The sequence below is a fragment of the Clinocottus analis genome, unplaced genomic scaffold (assembly GCF_023055335.1).
Source record: "Clinocottus analis isolate CAN_PGR_092001 unplaced genomic scaffold, fCliAna1.0.p SCAF_11, whole genome shotgun sequence".
NCBI classification, from domain to species: domain Eukaryota; kingdom Metazoa; phylum Chordata; class Actinopteri; order Perciformes; family Cottidae; genus Clinocottus; species Clinocottus analis.
In genome coordinates, this window is record NW_027175832.1 from 18,208,436 (window position 1) to 18,227,377 (window position 18,942).

The following is an 18,942-nucleotide window of genomic DNA, read 5'->3' on the forward strand; positions in this document are numbered from 1 at the left end:
GGGTAATATAATATAATGTAATGATAAAAAAAAAGGTTGCTGGATTGGAGTTAAAAGGTAGCTTTAACGTTTATGTTAGCTCAGGGCTAAAGAAGGCCGTCGTAGGCCCGGCAGAATAAAACCTGATGGGTCAAAATATAATTTAACATGAACACTGGGACTCAATAGAGCAACGTTTGGCACATTTTACGGTGTATTCATAACTAAGTTTGATGGATGGAGGCAAACTGCAATACAGTCTGAACTTTATTGGGCCTTTTAAGTATTTTATATTCATAAATTTATACGTATAAATCCTCGATTTGAAAACTCGCTTCAGGTAAAACAGAATTAAATTAAACTTTTATCCTCTTGTACAAATCATCTACGGATCCCGTCCGCACCTTCTAAAAAGGAGGCTGGCCTGCAACTAACACATCATAAAAATAACTTTCTCGCATCAAAGATGAGTGATGTTGAGGTCGGGTCCAACTGAAACAACGAGCAAAGTGGTGATATATCGCACTATGAATTCATACTTTTGGGTTATTGAATCATAAACTTCAAGTTATGGCCTCCTCTACCCCAAAGAAAAGCACATACACACCTACACACACTCTCACGGTTCTGGTAAAAGCATTTCTGTTGGGTCGGAGCCAGTCGAGAAGTGAATATCAGTCAGCGAGCCGCACACTGCCCTCCATTCACCGCCGCTGCAGAGCTTTACAGGAACTGTGTCACGTTCAATCTCACAGACGTCAAATTACAAATGTTTTCATTTTCTGGCAAGCGAGTCAAAGTTTAAATGGAGAAAATGAAATCTCATGTTTCGATCTGAGCCTCCTCCGACGATCACAGGAGAGATTTTTCCAACATTTTCAACACGTTCTGACTTCCTTTTAAGTAAATCAAACACATGTTTTCAATGTGCTTTCACTCATCTTCGGAGATGACAATGAGTGTCATCCACTAAAATAGACCCAAAATGACGGCTAAATAGGGTGTTTATTATGAAAGAACATGATGACAACAAGATGAATGCCCTTCAGGTGCGTTAAAGTGATTCGGTTCAGGTGTGGATTTGTTCCTGAAAGGGTTTCATATCGTGAACACCGAGTTCTGACACTGAAACTTTCATTTTTCGTCGACTAATCCGGAGGAAAATGTGGAAACGTTTTGGTCTCCCCCAATAATCATTCCAGGGGGTTTTATTAGTTCTCGCTAATGAGTCAGTAAATGTCAATCACCTCGTTTAATTTAATAAGTCTGTTTGTTAAAAAAACAAAAAAACACGACATCATGGTGAAATTAATCCAAGGCTTGAAATCGCCTCGACGAACAAAAAGGGAAAAACTAAAACAGGAATTAAAAGCCACAAAAATATATAAAAACACATGAAATATATAAAAGTTACACACGTTACGGCAACAAACTTAAAAACATTAGTTTGAGTCGTTTGAAAGGAGAAAAGATTTAATGCTCCTTCGTTCTTCCTCGTCAATTTACCCCATGGCCACGGCAGTAAAAACATTATTTCTTCAACAAAAATCAAAGAAATGCCCCCCCGCTCGTCCGAATATATACGGCTCCTAAACAGAAACAGATTATAAAGTCTTTGAGAAAGTAGAAATACTTTAAGCTCTGTCACACTTTGTTATTTCCTGTGTGTGTGTTTTTAAAGACTATGGTCTCAAAAATAATGATGTTTTCTTCATTTTTCTACAATAAAATTGGGAGATTAAAACAAAATTCTGGGAAAATCTAAGAAAGTATACAATAATCTTTAAAGAGGTTCACATTTGTATCGCAATCAGATTTATTCCTTAAATATTTTGATCATTAAGTGTATTGAGCTTAAAGGCTCACAAATACATAGTTTTCTTTCAATTTTTTGTATTTAAAGATTCAGTAATTCCCATAAACAGGTGGGCAGTGTAGTTTTTTTTAGCAAACGTGGCTCAAAATAGGAGAAAATACTGCATTTTGTTGCTTAAATAGGAAACAAATGGGTTTTATGACACGACAACTTTCTGGTGAAGGTTTGGTGAGATGTCGACATGTAACGACGAGGCTCAGGGTCGGATTTATTGAAAGGCCACGGTTTGGGGTTTCTGGGAGCTTCTTCGTCATGATGACAGCAGTGGTTACGTGTAAGAGGGACGATCTGGTCACGCTTTGCTTTTTTTTTTTTTTAAACGAGGACTTGTTAATTGGAAACAGGTGAATAAAAAAACAGCGTCCTCTCGTGTAAAAGGCCGACTTCCATCCTTCCACATCCATTCCTCCTCTACGGCGATCGGCGACAACGTCATCTGACTTCCTCCTTTTTCGCCCCCATTATAATAATCGCTGTGGGTTTTGTCGCTTGAGCGTAAACACATGTTGTTGTGGGACACGATGGATGCCGTCACCTCGTCTTCGGAGCACAATCTTGGCGGTGACTCATAATTAACTATAGTGCCCGTGTTCATGGTCATAAAGGAAACACGTCAGCAGCAAACCCTAATTTGTCACGTGTAGTTTCCGGCATGTTTTTTCTTTTTGTACCTCTGCTTTTTACTCTTGGCTTTCTCCTCGACTCATATTTACCTGAGAAAGGCCGTGGAGTTGTTGACGTGCTTTTCTTGTTTGTTTCTCGGACAACAACGCAGGTCTGTGGCGCGGAGAACCCAAAGATATCCATCATGTCTGCCTTGCTTTGAGTCTCTTAAAATGGGATTATTTAACAGTAACATCACAAGGCTCATCCTTCAAATGTAGCGACACATAAATATCACTTCATCACTATTTATTACGACTGATTATTCCTCCACGGTGGATTTAAAAAAGCGCTTGAGCAGCTCGTGTTTACGCCCGTCTGATCTGAGGCTCGCCATAACGAGCTGGTAAGTGAGGCCGAATTCATTAAAACACACTGAATACATTCATATGAGAGATTCATTTTTCCATTGCTGCACCAGGAGTGACTTAATTTACATGTTTTGGCCTCGACGCTTTATGAAAATAAAATTACGTTATCCGCGTAGTGAAGTGTGACTGACTTTTTTTTTCTCGTGTGTGCGTGTGTTGATGTTGCTTTAACTTTATTAATCTGTGTGCAGGCGACTCTCCGCAGTAACATATTTACAAGCAGATTAGGTCACTCAATGAGCTAATTCACTTGAGTAGGAAGCGTGCACCTGAGTGAGGATTTCTGAATGAATTAATAATCGGAGTCTCGGGCCGATGTCAGCGGAGGAGTCGCTGGGGGATTAACGGAGAGAGAGTTGCTCCGTCCTCTGAGGGGTTTCGGGGCTCTAACGAGCTGCAAAAGTTGTGTTTTTAGAAAAACGCTCATGAAAGACAGCGAGGAGTGCTTTAGGGGTCAAAGGCCACTGGTTTTGATGGTCCATGCAGAACCCTCACAGTCTCCATCCCCTACTGCTCTGGTTTTGTCTTCATCTTTGTGTTATCTTTGTCATTGTCCGCGTTTAAAGTCCATCACCCACAATAAAGAACATGCAAAATCAAGCTGCTCAGACACGTGGTGAGGCAAACTTCATACCATATGTTACTTAAAATTAAGATTCGTAAGGTTTCCATGTAATCAAACCCAATTATTGATAGGATTTATGGCCGGCACTGTCACGTGGAAAAGAGAAAAGCCGCAAACTCACATTTGAGAAGCTGCAGCTCGAGAATATTTATAAATGAATGAAACTTCAATATCTGTCTATTATCATATTGACTAATTTGTTCTTTGGCTATTTGTTGCAACTCTCCGGAAAACTAACAAACTATTAATGACCATGTGAGTTTGTTTTGTTGCACCGATAAATCAGTTGTTCTGCTGATACATATCTCTGCTCAAGCCCATCAACCGGGCCCGAAGGATTAAAACCTCAAAAAGGCCGGAAAGAGCTTTCTCTGAGGGGAACGCGGCTCCTACAGGAATGATTAATCAGTTTCTCACATGGCTCCTTAATAACTATACATTATTTTTGCATTTGTCAGAATAACCACATGGTAATCAGCACTTTTATGGGTTCTCGGGTGCAAACAGACACAACCTCCATTCATTCAACAAGCCATGTTTTTCCCCCCTCTGGCATGCGTGAGTAAGGGAAACCTGTCAGGAGGGGGAGGGACCCGGCGGACCATCTCTCCGTCGAAAAGACTTCCTGATCAACCGGCTGCTCAGTCTGAGAGTCCAGACGTCTCATCGAGCGGGTTAAGGCCTCTCAAACCCACTCGAGCCTCGCAACGGCCCATTTGAAGGCGGCGTAAAGTTGGACGGGACGAGATGTGTGTGTGTGTGTTTGGACTGAAAATGGTTGCAGCAGTGTTGGTGGCGCTAAACTGACAGTTAGGTTTCCTACATGTTGAGGTAAATCATAGATGAACTCCATGAATGACAACCAAAGACAAATAAGTCTTGACATTTAACTAAATGTAATCTAGTTTCTTCAGTTCTCAGTTTGGCATTTCCTGCATTTTGAATTAATACCTGAAATTAAACATTCCTTATAGAGTTTTCATTCTTTGCAAAGACATTAAACTTTTATGTGACTTTTATTGCTTCGATAAGTTCATTTCTCTTTCCTTTTCCCCCCCGTTTCTTTGTTGGATTGAGACATTTTACAGCTCGATGCAGTCCATTTCAGAAATATGTGTGATGCCACTGCCATGCTATAAATGTGCACGTGTGCTGGTGTGCAGAGCTTCTCTATTGGTCAGCTACAGTACACTCCTCAGGCTTAAGTTGCACCTCTCAAAGTGTATTATGTATTGTGAGTACGTTGCATGGGGATATTAGTATCTGTTGAACACCATTGCTTAATATTTAATGTTTCTTTCTCACACAAACATGACATTTAGACTGTGCTGAAGATTTTCTTCTTCTTTTAAGTACTGAACAAGGAGGATGAGTTCATTTTTCATGTGTGGATGACTATGTTTGTCTTCTCGTAAAAAGAACACTCACCATGCATTTATTGGGTTTCTCTCCGGAGTGGACCCTCATGTGGATGAGCAGCTTGTAGCGGGCGTTGAAGGGTTTGTGGCGCCGCACGCAGCCGGACCAGAAACAGGAGAACTCCTCCCCTTTGCGCTGGTCGATGTGCACCTTCTCGATGTGCCTCACCAGCTCCTCCTGACTGCCGTACGTGGCGCTGCAGTCGATCCAGTGACACGGCTGGTCCTGCTGGTCCGCGCCGGGGTCCTGACCCCCGGGTCCGCCGAGCCCCGGGAAATGACGCGGGGCGCCGTCCGGACCTTGGTGGACGGGCCGGCCCGCGTGGAACAGCTCGGCCTGCTGGTTGTGGACTTGGAAGGGTTCCCTCTTACACGGCGAGAAATCATCCGCGGGCTCCCGTTTGATCGAGTGGTACTCTTCCTGCATCTTCCTTTGGAGGTGAGGGGTTTTGTCGCCGCCGGGTGCGTCGGTCAGCGGCAGGGAGGAGGCGAAGAATAAAGACGGCGAGGAGGCGGGAGAGGAAAAAGAGGCGGGTGGGGAGCCGAACGGAGGAGATGTGGCACAGCTGGTGAGCATATAGGATAAAGGGAGCGAGGGCTGGGGGTAACAACTGAACCTCTGAGCGTTGTTTTTCGGATCTGCGTGCGCCGTGAAGGCAAAGTCCTCCACGGTCTTTTCCACGTGCGATCCGGCCGCCTTGCAGCTGAGCAGGGAGGTGAGGTCGCGGCCCAGCGAGGACAGGGACAGGGAAGTCCTCGGAAGACAGCACACGCCCAGACCTCCCGAGCGTATCGAGGGCTGACCGAAGCTGACCTGGGGGTCCTCGCCGTCGTCAAACACGCTGCCAAAACCCGGGAGAGTCAGCTGGACGTCTGGAGGGCCGAGGTCAGGGGGCCACATCTCGGCCCCCCTCTCTCTGACTTCCACCAAGAGATCCTTGTCGTTGACGTCGATCCTCTCGGAGCAACTTCAGGAATCCATCGGACGAAAAAAACTAAAATCGACAGCGTCTTTCAGTTCTCAAACGGTGATCAAATGAGGTTCATTCCCAGCGGTTGGCATCTTCTCTCACTCAGCGTGTCGTAATCTCCCGTCATTTGTTCCAAGCGGCTGCGTGGTCAGTCGTCATCCTTCGAGCTGCACTGCGGGAGACAGAAAACCAAACCCAAATGAGTCATCGCGCCAAAGACAAACAATCGGATAGAAAACACTTTCTGAAAACACAACACACAACAGCTCCAGAGAACCAGCGGGCGAAGAAGTAACGGGATCCTTCACTGGAGGAAATTTACCAACACAGTACCAAAGCAGCTTTGCTTGGGGTGGAATAAAACAATGTTATTTTAAATGACAATGTTTTAAAAGTTCATCGTTCAGTTCATTGACAATTCTTTGTTTGGTCTAAAAATGCCCAAACATTGTGAAAGATGGTTTCCAAAGGCCGAAGATGAGGTTCTGAAATGTTCACAACTCAAAGATATTGAGTGTACCATCCAGTGGGGAAGAGAAACCAGAAAATATCCACATTTAATTAGCTGTTATTGCTATTTATACTCCATAAAAGAGCTTAGATCGTCTTCCAGCATCTGGAGCGGGAACAAAAGGCTTTGTATTTCATTCCTCACACATCCAGCTGTACTCCCCACGAGCCTGTCAACAGTTTGATGTGTGAAATACCCATTTAAGTACCGTAAATGTACATCACGCATTCCACCACTCACTCAGGATATGTTTTATTGGGAGGTTTGTAACGCTATGACTCGGCTGGAAGAAAACCCCAAACCCCAAAACGCGTGTCACACTCCACTCGTGATTCCCCTCACTGGCATCTATCTCTGCGTTCAATCATGAACAACAAATGGCCCAAGGTGCCCAGCGGAGACGGACCCCAGATGAAGTCAAACCAAAACAAACAGCGCGTCCGACCTTCTTGTCAGCGGGCTTCAATCAAACATCTCCGAGTGCGACGCGGCATCTCGTGTATATTTGGTTTCCTTTGAGCCGCTGTGAGAGTGGAGAAGGGGTGTGGGGGTGATTCATTGCAGCAGGCATCGAGGCCACCCTCGCAGCAAACAGCCCGCCGTTGTGTGGCAGCCGATTGCCTGGAACCCGGTCCAGATGCTTGTTAACAGAGGACGAGTAATGGACCACGTCTCTGCGCTCGCTATGTCCTGCAGGACCTGGGGGGGGGGGGGGGAGCTGGAAAATAGCGTTGTTGAAACAGAAGCTCCTTCACCCCTCCGTCACATGCACAGAAGCTCCACTGTGCGAGAGTCCTCGATGTGTTTATTAAAAAATGACTCCATGCACACAGCTCTTTCTGCCATGTGCCAGATATTGACAATCTAATTTACAGCAGGTTCCCCCCCGCCACGTGCAAGCAGTCATCGGAAAGAGACTCAATGGGATTGTTGCTTTACGAGCCAGAAAGATGATGAGTAAGTTCACTTGTGTAGTTATATTAGCTGGCGAAGGAGTCACTAAGTGTAGGTCCATGCCCAAAGTTTCCTGGTATCGTCTGGTTTACAGTTTTATGACTCTTCCCGTAAATTGCTAAAGCCCCCCCCTCCTCCCCCACATCAGAGTCATGTAGCAGAGCATCCATGGGAACTGTGGTTAAATCTTAATTAGAGAGGTTGCGATGTGTCTGTGTGTCAAAGAAGCTGAACGGGATTAATGAGTCGTGTGTAGCAAGAGTGGTCGGGTTCATCTGAAACATTATAATTTATGAGTTACAAGCAATACGAGAGGTTTGAGGGCAAAACTGTGGGATTTCAGATGCAAACACAACACTAGATTCACCACAATTGAAGAATATATCTGATAATATTCTCTAACTAGAGCTTTTCTTTTTTGTTTTGCCTCAAACACGGACAAGTGTCGACATCGCAGCGGCAAATATAGCAACAACAAAAAGAGGAAATTTATTTTAGCATTGTCTGTACACAAAGAACTTTGGCGCTAATCCAGAAAGAAGAAGAGTCAGACAGTGAAACTAAGAAAAGTGTCCCAAAAAAAGCCTCAACTGAGCCAGCAAACGTTATAAAATAGCAGGCTCATCTCATGTGGTGTCTCTTAAAGACTCACTTGCTGAGGTTAGCTAAACACAGCTGTGGCGTTTTAGGACACGCAAATGTGTACTTGTCTCAACAATAAGCACTTTGGTTCTTGAATCACAAACTCTTTTGGTGCTTTTTCGTTCAAGCGAAACATGGGAAAAGGATCCTTACTGAAGTGAGAGATGTGAGTGAACAGAGTCTAAATAATCTGCAAAGGTGTTACAGAGGCGTCAGCGTGGCTTTGCAGTATCAGACTTGTTAACACGGGGTCGTGTACCTGGAGTTGCATCAATAGTGGCAAATACTTCTGTTATTATGAATCTATATTTATATGTTCATGTATTTTTACAGAGGAATCTGACCCTTGTCTCGTGCAAATATGCAGGATCTCATTCTTTGTGCAAAGCAGAGTCCGAACACTTCATCAGATGCATGTAAACGTATCAGGGAAACCATTTATTTATTTATTTTTCAACTTCTCATAACTAAGACCAAATGTATGCCAGTTCACAAGATCATTTTTACGGGTAAAACAGTGGAAAATTATTGTAAGCCTGACCACAGAACAGCCGGCCACTCCCGCTATACCCCCCTGCTTTTATAGCTGTACTAATCAATAATTTGAGACAAACAGCAAACAACAAAAACAACAACATAACAATGCCTCTGAATTGTCTTTCATCACCAAAAAAGGGGCAAATTGCACTCAGCTGCAACGCTTTGTGGGCGTGTTTGCGCTGTAATGTCATTAGTACGAAACATCTTTTGTGAATTGGGCCTTGAGGCCGGATAGCGGTGGCCAGCGATGCCCAATCCATCCTTCAGCCGTCAGTGTTTAACGTGTGTACTGTTTGTGATCAGACATGTCTTTGTGTGTATGCTAGAGTGCACGCATTTCTTTTAAAGCCGGGAGTTATTATCACATCACTGCGAATAACAGGATTACATACACATGAGGGACCAGTAACATGTGTTTGCCCCCTTTCCACATAAATCATATGAGATTTGATGTGTCTGAGAGGTAAAATAAGTTTGGTAAATCTAAAAAAAATAACATACATGGCAACAGATTCTGTAGGTGAACCCGCAGGTGAAGTATGTTTCATGTCGGGAGAATATGTTTGCAAGAGAACAAACTCTCTAAAATGTGAGCTGGCTGACCATTAAAGGAAACTAGTGGATTACGCAACTACTTTAACAACTGTCGCTTGTGTTTTTACAAACGACGCGAGGGATCGGTATCCCAGTAACACAGAAAGTTGGCCGCAGGGTGAGAGTTCACACTTCCTCTAAATGATTTCTGCCTCCCGGCGTTCATTTTCAAAATAGGTTAATCCAGTAAAACCAATTTCGTGGGCTATGAATGTGCTAATAAATCCAAATTGACTCTACTTTCTGGTCGTTGTATCCTGTATTTATGCAGAGGAAATTGAGTGAGCACCGCCGCCTGCTTTAAAGTTCAGACACTTGCACACATTCACGCGTTGGTAACTTACAGAAAGACTGCAGTTTTCTACACGTGTGCAGGTGGAGATTAAACAAGAGAGTAGTTATAGTGGAAAACAATATAAAAAGAAAAGAAACACAACCATCGACACATATTTTACTGCCAGCTTTGGACCTGAAGCTGCGCCCCAGGCCCCGTTAATCACATAATACAATACCAGGCTGAAAAGCAATGCTTTTGGCCTCTCACAGTCCTGCTGATGATCTTACTCATGCACGACTTCAGGAACATCCTTTTTTTTTTTTTTTTTAATCGCCACCCAGTTCAGTTCACCGTATCTCATCAGAAGACCCAGAGCAAACATATACATCCCACTTATGTGACACGACTCAAAAGGAAAGCTTCACAGTCAAGAAAGTAGTGCAACACACACACACACACACACACGTCATCTATTCAGATCAAACACATAGCTGAGATGGCAGCACAGCTCCGCCCGCTGTGGGACGAGCAGCTGGATGTTCAAACTAGAGGGGGTTGTATCCGTGTATCTAGTATGTTTAACATCTGAGCAAAAGTCTTTGTTGCGTCTTTGGCCGCCGTAAAGAGTTCACAGCAATACGAGCTGTCAAACAGCTTCAGCTGAGAAACCTAAACAAGGAGGATCGCGAGGTGGAGGCTCCTGAAACATTTATTTATACTGAGGGAAGAGGCCCGGCCTGAAGCCGCTGACCCGACACTGAGAGCTGCACAAAGACGCAGACTGTTAGATTAGAGGGGAACGACACCTTTTACCCCCCAAAAAAAGATGAACTGAGTACAAAGTGATTCATGCGAATGCTGAGAACCGACTCAAGAATGCAGTCTTTCAAGCTGTCGTCAGTAGCAGGCCGATAAATGACTACTGTAGTAAAATAAATGTAAAATGAAACTGTTTTCAGGAGGCCGTACGTGGAAGGTTCTCATACCTCGAAGCACACGCCGTTAAAAGAATGGTCATGTACCTCAAACCAAAGGAAATGCATTTGGAGATGACAAGTGCTATAAATATTTTAGATGTCATCCAAGAACATAAAAACAGCAATACCAAACTGTAGGATTGTGAAGTTTTAGTACCTCGTTAATCAGTGTATTTCGGACGTGAGAGACCACTGTTTTAATAAAATGGCCAAAAACAATAAAGTCTTTTGCCGATCGGGAGGAAAAGACGGGAACAGAACGGCGTTGATATAGACGGAGCGAGTCTATGGATGGACGTAGTCAACGTAATTAATGTTGAATTTTGACACAAGTCAAATGTTTGCTTCCGGTTTCCTTGTCGGCGTTGTTTTATTTTAACCAAGAAATGTTCCCAAAGTCTCAGTCGTTCAAACCTGAACTGTAACGTTATCACATCATGAAACAGATTTGATAAACAACCAAAATGTGTTAAAAGGCATACTGGCGGGTACAAACGATTGTCTTTTATTTTGAAAGACTTGCCACATACGTTGTTCACATTTCAGCTGTACAAATACAAACAACTGGCGACAGATTTAAGCGTGAAGACTGAAAGACCTGTGAGGCTCCGTTTCATGAAATAAAAAAAGGGTCCACTACATGAACAAGAAACTTCAAACCATTTCATTCCTGTTGACGTTGAGCTCTAAACAGGAGGTCAACCACCAGTAAGGTCACGTCCAGGTGTGCCAGGTGACATTAAAGTCACAGATGAGTGGCGCGCGGCTGCAGGCGGCCTCCTCCTTTCTGAACACGACGGCTCGGATTCCCGAAGCCAAGTCTATACAGGGGGAAAAAAAGGTGCTGATGGACATTTTTCCATAAGTTGCAAGAACTCCCTGCAGCGTCCAAAAGCGAGCGATCAGAAGCCGCAGCAACGCCGCGACAAAATTCAACGCCGAAGCCAAACGCCGCTAAGTCACGTCTACGTTTTGTCCAGGTGACAAAACCACTGAGGACTGTGGAAACGAGGCCTGAAAACGAAGCGAGGAATGTAAAAAACCACCGCAAGACCCCAACTGAGGAGGTGATTACTCTTCCATGCCTGCATATTGATACTCCAGCTGGAAAAGAAAGGCCCTCTCTGAACAATAAGCCGCAAATCAAGATCCAACAGAGCGACATGGCAAAGTAGCACAACGTTTACTTGGAGGACAAGGAGACAAGTCGATATTGAGACAGTCCAGCTGTCAGAATGTCACAGCCACAAATCAGTTGTGGCCCTCTGGAAAGCAATAATTATCCTGGATTATTATTTCACCAACGGTTTTCCATGGACCGCTGACGCAAGATCCAAATGCATACAGTAAATATCATTAACAGTGCTGTTAATCTCAGTCAGATATGTGGGGAAATGCTGGCAACTTACTCAATTATTTGACATTACATTTAATTTATAGGGCGATTTTTATCCAAAGCAGCTCACTTTTTATAGAAATGGCTCAGATTGTCCTGCACTCTGGATTTGAATGGGAATAAATATACTTGTGTAGCAATCTTTCTAGTCCTACGCTGATGGCAGGGGCTACGGGAGCAATTTGGGGTTGCGTTTTTTTGCTCAAAAACGCGTCCACATGGACTAGCTTAGCCGGGGATCGAACCGCCGCTCCTCTGATTGAAGGACGACCTGCTGATATGAGACCGATCGTCAGTCTCCTTCTCCTTTCCTATGGTCTGGTCACAAAGACAGAATTTTTTTGCACCAAATTCAACGTTGAAGTCAGGAGAGTTCACGTTTCAACGTTCCCATTTCACATGCACACATCCTGTAGCCGTCCCGCGACTCTGGTCAAAAGAAATCTCCTCAGTTGTCGTGATGGATGTGCTCATCTGCATCATTGATGGGTTCACACTCTCATTTACACAATCCCGCATGCGACTTTTGTTTTGTCGCCAGAAGAAGAAAGAAATCCTTGGCACTTCCCAGATTTGGAGAGGCCGTTTGGGTCAAAGTAAACTCAGTGGGAGCAGGTGAATAACACAGTCTCATGTTGCACACAATGAGAACGCGTTATTGGATCACAATTCATGCATGTCGTCTTAGCGAGGGGCTTGAGTTGCTGTTAACTTTAGACACAGTGACCCTCTCGAGGGTTTTTCTACGATGAGGCGGTTAAAACTCCAAAAAGCGCTTGTGCAAATCACATGGTATTTATTCATTGTTTATTTTTACTGGATGTTCTCTCTTCAAGTTTCAAATATCTGCTTTTTCATTTTCCTATCAGCGAGCTTCCATCAGATCCCCCGACACGGTTGAGGTGCAAGAGGGATTAAGTACTTCTCACCAGTTTTTATTTACTCAGACACTGTACTTCAGTACAGTCTACAGGTACTTTACATTATATTTCCATTTTATTCCACTTGCCCATTTCAGAGGGCAATATTGGTCCATTTTACTCTTAATTTATTTGTTTATTAGCTTTTCAATATGCTCATGATGCACACTTTCCAGAAAAGACACATGACGATCTTATAAAATATGATGCATTTCAATAAATGAATAAAAGCTATTAAAATATATAAATATAAAGTGGTTAAGACTCACTCCACCTTGACCAATGCATCAGAAATAATAGACTAACCCAAGAATAAAAACAGTATCAATTAGGAGCTATTTCCCGCATAATGACCTGTGTCATTTCTTTATTTTTTTCCCATTTAATATTTAAGCACTACGGAGCACAAGGCTGATATTTTGCATTTTCCCTGAAGGCAACAGTCGGTGTGAGTGTGTGTGTGTGTGTGTGTGTGTGTGTGTGTGTGTGTGTGTGTGTGTGTGTGTGTGTGTGTGCGCTAGTCCAGTGCAGATACAATCCAGTACCAGTTTGGGGGAAAAGACGGATGATGCAACACTTTACATCATTCATTTATTGGTCATTACTCCTTTTCAAAAGACAGAGCTCCGACAGATTAACGCGACTGGCTGTGAGCACAGCTGCTGCCGGCCCGCCTGGCTCTGGGCGTGTTTACTGCTCGGACCGCGGGCTGCAGCTGAGGTCGTATCTATGGTGGTAGACGGGCACTACTCCTATAAAACAAGGATGAGACTGGACAGCCACACAGGACATTAGGTGCTTTTCTTCAGGTATGACAGATGAGCTCAGGCATACAGTAGCTCCAGTCCAGCCGGCGTATCCGCTTACTACACACAACCCGAGCATGTAGTTTGTTTTGCATACTTTGTAAACCATTGTGTCAGAGTCATAATCATAACAACCGAAGCACAGCCCACGACTACAGCCGCAATCACAGCGACTGCAGCGGCCAACACTTCATCCCACGGCTGTATTATTATAATCACAGCAGGCGTCGGTCGGAATCAAGTTCAGGAATCGAGTTTCCAAAATATGAAACGTGTCTTTTAAGTAAGACACACTTCAGTACTTTTACACTGTTTTGTTGATACTTCTGCCCACGCAGAGGATCTAAAAAAAAACGTCCTCCCCCGCCGGTGTGTCGTAAATATAACCATGAAAGTGCAGGAAATAACCTCTTGTGTTGGAAATGTGAGTATGTTTTCATTATTTTCTCATGTCTCTCTCATCGTTTCGTCTCAGTTTTCGGCAAAAGCGTCGACGTCAACTAAAATCAGATTCCCCAACTTTAAGCCAAAAACGCGGGTGTGGATCTCTCTTCCTCTTCCTCCATCAGTGCTCACCTATAGCCCTCCGTGCTCACCTCCTGGCAGCCCGAAACGTTTACAAGCAGGTGTGGATCTGTGAGAAACTTTGACTGAACGCAGATGGCAGGAAATTCCTGAGAAATGACAGCGGTTCGGGTCCAAACCGCAAGACAGTGTGAGCAGAGCCCTTGAACCAGATAGAGCACGGCCAGCAGCAGCAGCAGCAGCAGCAGCAGCAGCAGCAGCAACAGCAACAGCAGCAGCAGCAGCAGCAGCAGCAGCAGCAGCAGCAGCAGCAGCAGCACAAGACGTCTGTTAAAGCTCTTCTGCGATGGACTGGGTCTGGTGTGGTGGGTACTAACCGACTCCAACGGTGTCTTTCAACAACACATTTTGGGTGGTATTTGGTCTGTGAAAATAGATTATGTTTTGCATCGAGGATTTTTTTTTTTTTAAGTTTGGATTTCTTTTAGCTCCATTTGGTGAAACATCTGTATTTCTGCCAATTTATCAGGCAGGACTGTATCAAGCAATACTTTCCAGCTCTTCATGCGGCACTCCTCCATATGATGTCATGGGAGTATTCATTTTATACAACCAGCAGACTGGAGTGTATAGTGAGAGGATCAGAGGAGCCAAGTGCCTAAAAGACTTTGTTTTTTCACAGATTTTTCAGATTCTTACATATATTGTTACCAAAAATGTTCTGTTAGTTTTCGTTTGCTGTGTCTTTTTAATTTTGTTTTGTTCCGCTTGTCTCTGTCTTTTGTCCTCAATGTAAAGCATCTTTGTGTACTTAAATGAACTATTGCGGTTAGCTGGATACATAGTTTACTATTCCATGTATCTAAAACAATACTAGAGCTTTTCATGACCTCTATTTGCTCTGGAAGATGAGACTTCAGATGAACTTTGAAGCAATTATGTCATTAAAGAAAGTTATTAAGAACAATCAGTCCCCCAAAAAGACAAAATAAATAGAGGACTGATAACCAGTAAGAGGAAAAGCAGTGTGCCAGCAGTGTGTCTGGGTGTTTTATTGGTATCGGCATGCAACATGTCTAACTCGCGATTATGATTATCGTAGTCAGGCTGCTGATAAATGAAGCTCATGTTACTGAAGATGTCAGACAAGCGGAGCTACTAAACGTCTTTTCCAGCGGTTTAGACTGAAAAAAAGCAGATTTTTGAAGCTATTCAACCATCTGACAAGCTGCTCTGAAGAACTTCAGCGTAACGGAGACCTAAAAAGACTGCGGGTCATAAGCAAAGATTTAAATGCTGCCACAAACACTTGTGATTGTTCAGGCAGGACAATGGATGCATTAAAAGAGGGGAGGGACCTTCTGCTCCTTGTGCCAGACCACAGCTCAAAGATAACAATAGCTTTCTAAAAAGAGGAGAGTAAACGTTTTGGATTCATATTGCACATCCATTTGGGAATCGAGGGGAAGGAATGAAGCAGAGAGAGAGAGAGTGCGGTAAGAACAAAAAACAAAAACGCTTATTAAATTCCTAAAATATGAATTATTACTGTAAACACACACTTGTTCCAGGTGAGGACTGTAACTTAACATGATGTGCTCCAGCCACAAGCGATGGCACTCTCAACCAACGACCTTCGCTCTCACATTTTTGTCCCTGTTTAACATTTCTCCCCGAGCTTCCAGCTGCGCCACTGAACCCTTTGAACGACGACTACAACTTTGAAATGTAAATTTGGTATTTCCTCCGGGAGCGGATGAAACGAGGAAGGCCGCTCGTAGGTCTGCCTGCGCGAGTTTTGCGAGGCGCCATTAATCTTGACAGATCTTTTTAACTTAACTGCTCTATTTGTTATCCTTGTATGTTGGTTTTAGGTGGCTCCCAGTAATAATATTGAAACTTTAATGCAACAAATCCCTCTACATTGTCCTCTCTTTAGAGTAAACGTCCAAACTAATTCATGCATTATGTTGCCGCTGGCTGTACATGCCGTGTAAGACATGTACTTTGAATTTGACATACTTACGTTCTCATTATATAAGACTGTTCCTCTTGGTTGTTGAGTTTATTCACCAATATGTGAACTGTAATATAGTTTGCTGCTTCTGCTCTCTGGACGTTGTCCTGCTGCAACTGTGAGCTCCCACTGAAGACCTCATGGGAAATAAACTAGTTAGCTTTATTGTGTTATCCTTTATAAAAGACGTGTGTCTTCATCTCCAAACTGTAAACTTTGAGAACAAAATAAAACAAACAAAACGAGCTACTTCATCCATTTATTCATTCAACGTGGGATGAAGAGGTTGCCTCAGTATGCAGAGGTGCATCTCTTTCCGTCGATGTTTGTTGTATTAAAATGTATTTTCACAACGTGTAATGTGTAATTTTCACCAGCTCTGCAGTGTTTGGTCTATTTTGAATCATTTTTACAGACGTGCAGCCCACAGCTTTACTGTCTCGGTTCACTGTCAGCTCTCTCATCATCAACCCAGTGTTCAGCAGCAGCTGGTCGCATGTTTACAGCAACAACAACAAAACAAAGATCTGATAAAAACCGGCTGGACACTTCCTGTCTGTACCTGTCCGGCACCAAACAGCAGACTGACACAGTTCGCTAGTGAAGAGTTGAAAGCAGAGCAAAAAAAGGAGATTTAATATTAGACATGTTGCCAAAAAACACAAATAAACCCGAGTGTTGCTTTAAAATCTGCTGGATGACTCGGGAGAATAATCACAACCAAATTATCCACATCCACTTAATCAGGTGAGACTATGAGAGTTTGTTTTTTTAAGTCACTCCAGAGCTTCGAGAGCAACATGATTTACAACACACAGATCTTTGATTGACTCACATTTGCATGAATTAACACATAAACGCTCCACAACGCTGATGTGGTGTTTCACACTTTCCACACAGTTATAATCGACCGAGGACACAGACTACCTGTTCTTCTCAACCTGCTGTTACACTTCATTCTACCAAGTTGTCCTGGATGTCGAGCATCAGAAAGATGCTCGACATCCTGAAAGTTTCCTGCTGAACCTTCATCCTCAAAACAAACGTCCTCTTCAAGTTAACGCGAGCAGTTTGTCCTGGAGAACCACGCCTCCTTAAATCTGCCATTTTTTCATCTAAATCGTACTCATGTGATGCTTGTTTTTGCATGTGGATTTGAACCCAAATTAACTTTTGATGTGTTTTGGTTTCACACTATTTTTCTGCGTAGGCTACTTTTAATTGCAGGGTTTTAACTTCTAATTTAGTCATTTAATCATATTGTGGTTTTGCTTCTTTAATTAAAAGGATCTGAACTCACCCCCCTCCAACTAATCATTTAACCGTGAAGAAGGGTTTGCCTGCGACAACATATGTATAATCAAAAGAGACCAGATAACCACAAACACGCACATCCCTACAATACATTTGTTTTCTATTCAAGTATTGTGAGACTAACCACCAGCAAGAATCTGTTTGTCATAATCATCTAGAGATAAACGACATCTATGTATTAACTTTAAACTCAACGATCCACTGGACGGTGCTGAGATGAAAAGTTCTGGGACTTGAAATAATTCACCGAATTAAACCTGACTTAAAAAGGCATTAGCCTGCAGTTAATACGCACCAGAAACAATGTTGAAACAGTTACCTCTGATACTTGCAGTGGGTCGTATTACCCTGCTGTGTCACCCTTGGGTGTTGCAAAAGAGCACGCACCTCTCAGCCAGGAATAATATTGCTGAACCAAACCAAAATGAGCTCTGCTTGTAGGGCAATCACTGTTAATGTCCGTGAAAGGTATGCAGGGACCGGGGCAGCTGAGAAAAACAAGTGACGAACCACTTCATCAGCATGAACACAGGCACCGCTGTCACAAAACAGCAGTCTGAGCCTAGCATGAGATCGGATGTGACAAATTCAGACTGCAGGCTCTTTATGCTCGCAAATATTTATGTAAGGAAAAGCAAATTTGTTTCTTGCCTGACGCTGATAAATCCCATATGATCGGAGTCTTCTTTGAACATTTTATTAAATAGATTAGGTCATCTTTGTAAACACAAGTATTAAACTGGTATTAGGGAGACCACTGTGACTTTAAATGACCTCGATTGGCCTCCAGAGGGAATTGCAGTAATGCCTTGTGTTCATCCAAACATCGCTCAAATTTTAATCAAATTTACTAAAAGTCAACAAAAGAAAATTGTCTCTTAACAGGTGTTTCCATTTTCTGGTTTTATGCAAGTAGGAAGAAAAGGGTGTAACAGGATTACATAATCAAAAGAGATCCGTTAACTTTTACCTCAGAGCTTAATTTTATTCATGTGGTGTTAATTAACGGCCATTTGGGGTTTTTGTGTGTTTTTTTTAATCATCAACACCTTTAAAGCTTATAAAATATAATGTTTGTATCTCCTTTGTTTAACCTGCACAGAAATAGAGTCTCTATTTCTAAACAGGTGCAAACGTTTTATTTTGGAGAAAGAAATACTCAGTTAACTTTCGAAAAGTAGGGACGCGCTAAACATATTTCATCATAAGCAAACGTCCTGAATTCAAAATGTTACTTAAGTAAAAGTACACCAAACATACTGAAAGTATCCAAAGTAAAATGACTCATTATGCAGAATGGCTCCTTTCCTGTCCTTCTAGTGGAGAAACCATGATAAAGTGTATTATATGGTGACCTTACAGGAGTAAAAACATGATAAAGTGTCATATTTAGTAGTAGAAACAGGATAAAGTGTCTTCTATGATGACCTTACAGTAGTAGAAAGAGGATAAAGTGCCTTATATGGTGGCCTTACAGTAGAGAAAACATGATAAATTGCCTTATATGGTGACCATCCAGTAGTTATGATGACCTTACAGTAGTAGAAACAGGATAAAGTGCCATAT

General features: G+C 42.9%; 1 protein-coding gene across 1 annotated transcript in view; it reads right to left on the reverse strand.

The window, feature by feature from the left end:
- LOC137782004 (zinc finger protein GLIS1) overlaps positions 1 to 18,942 on the reverse strand; it is a 36,799-nt gene that overhangs the window by 16,203 nt on the left and 1,654 nt on the right. The window contains exon 2 of the mRNA XM_068571064.1: positions 4,943 to 6,075. Within this exon, the coding sequence (XP_068427165.1) occupies positions 4,943 to 5,833 (891 nt within the window). The 5' untranslated portion in view covers positions 5,834 to 6,075. The remainder of the gene's footprint in view (positions 1 to 4,942; positions 6,076 to 18,942) is intronic.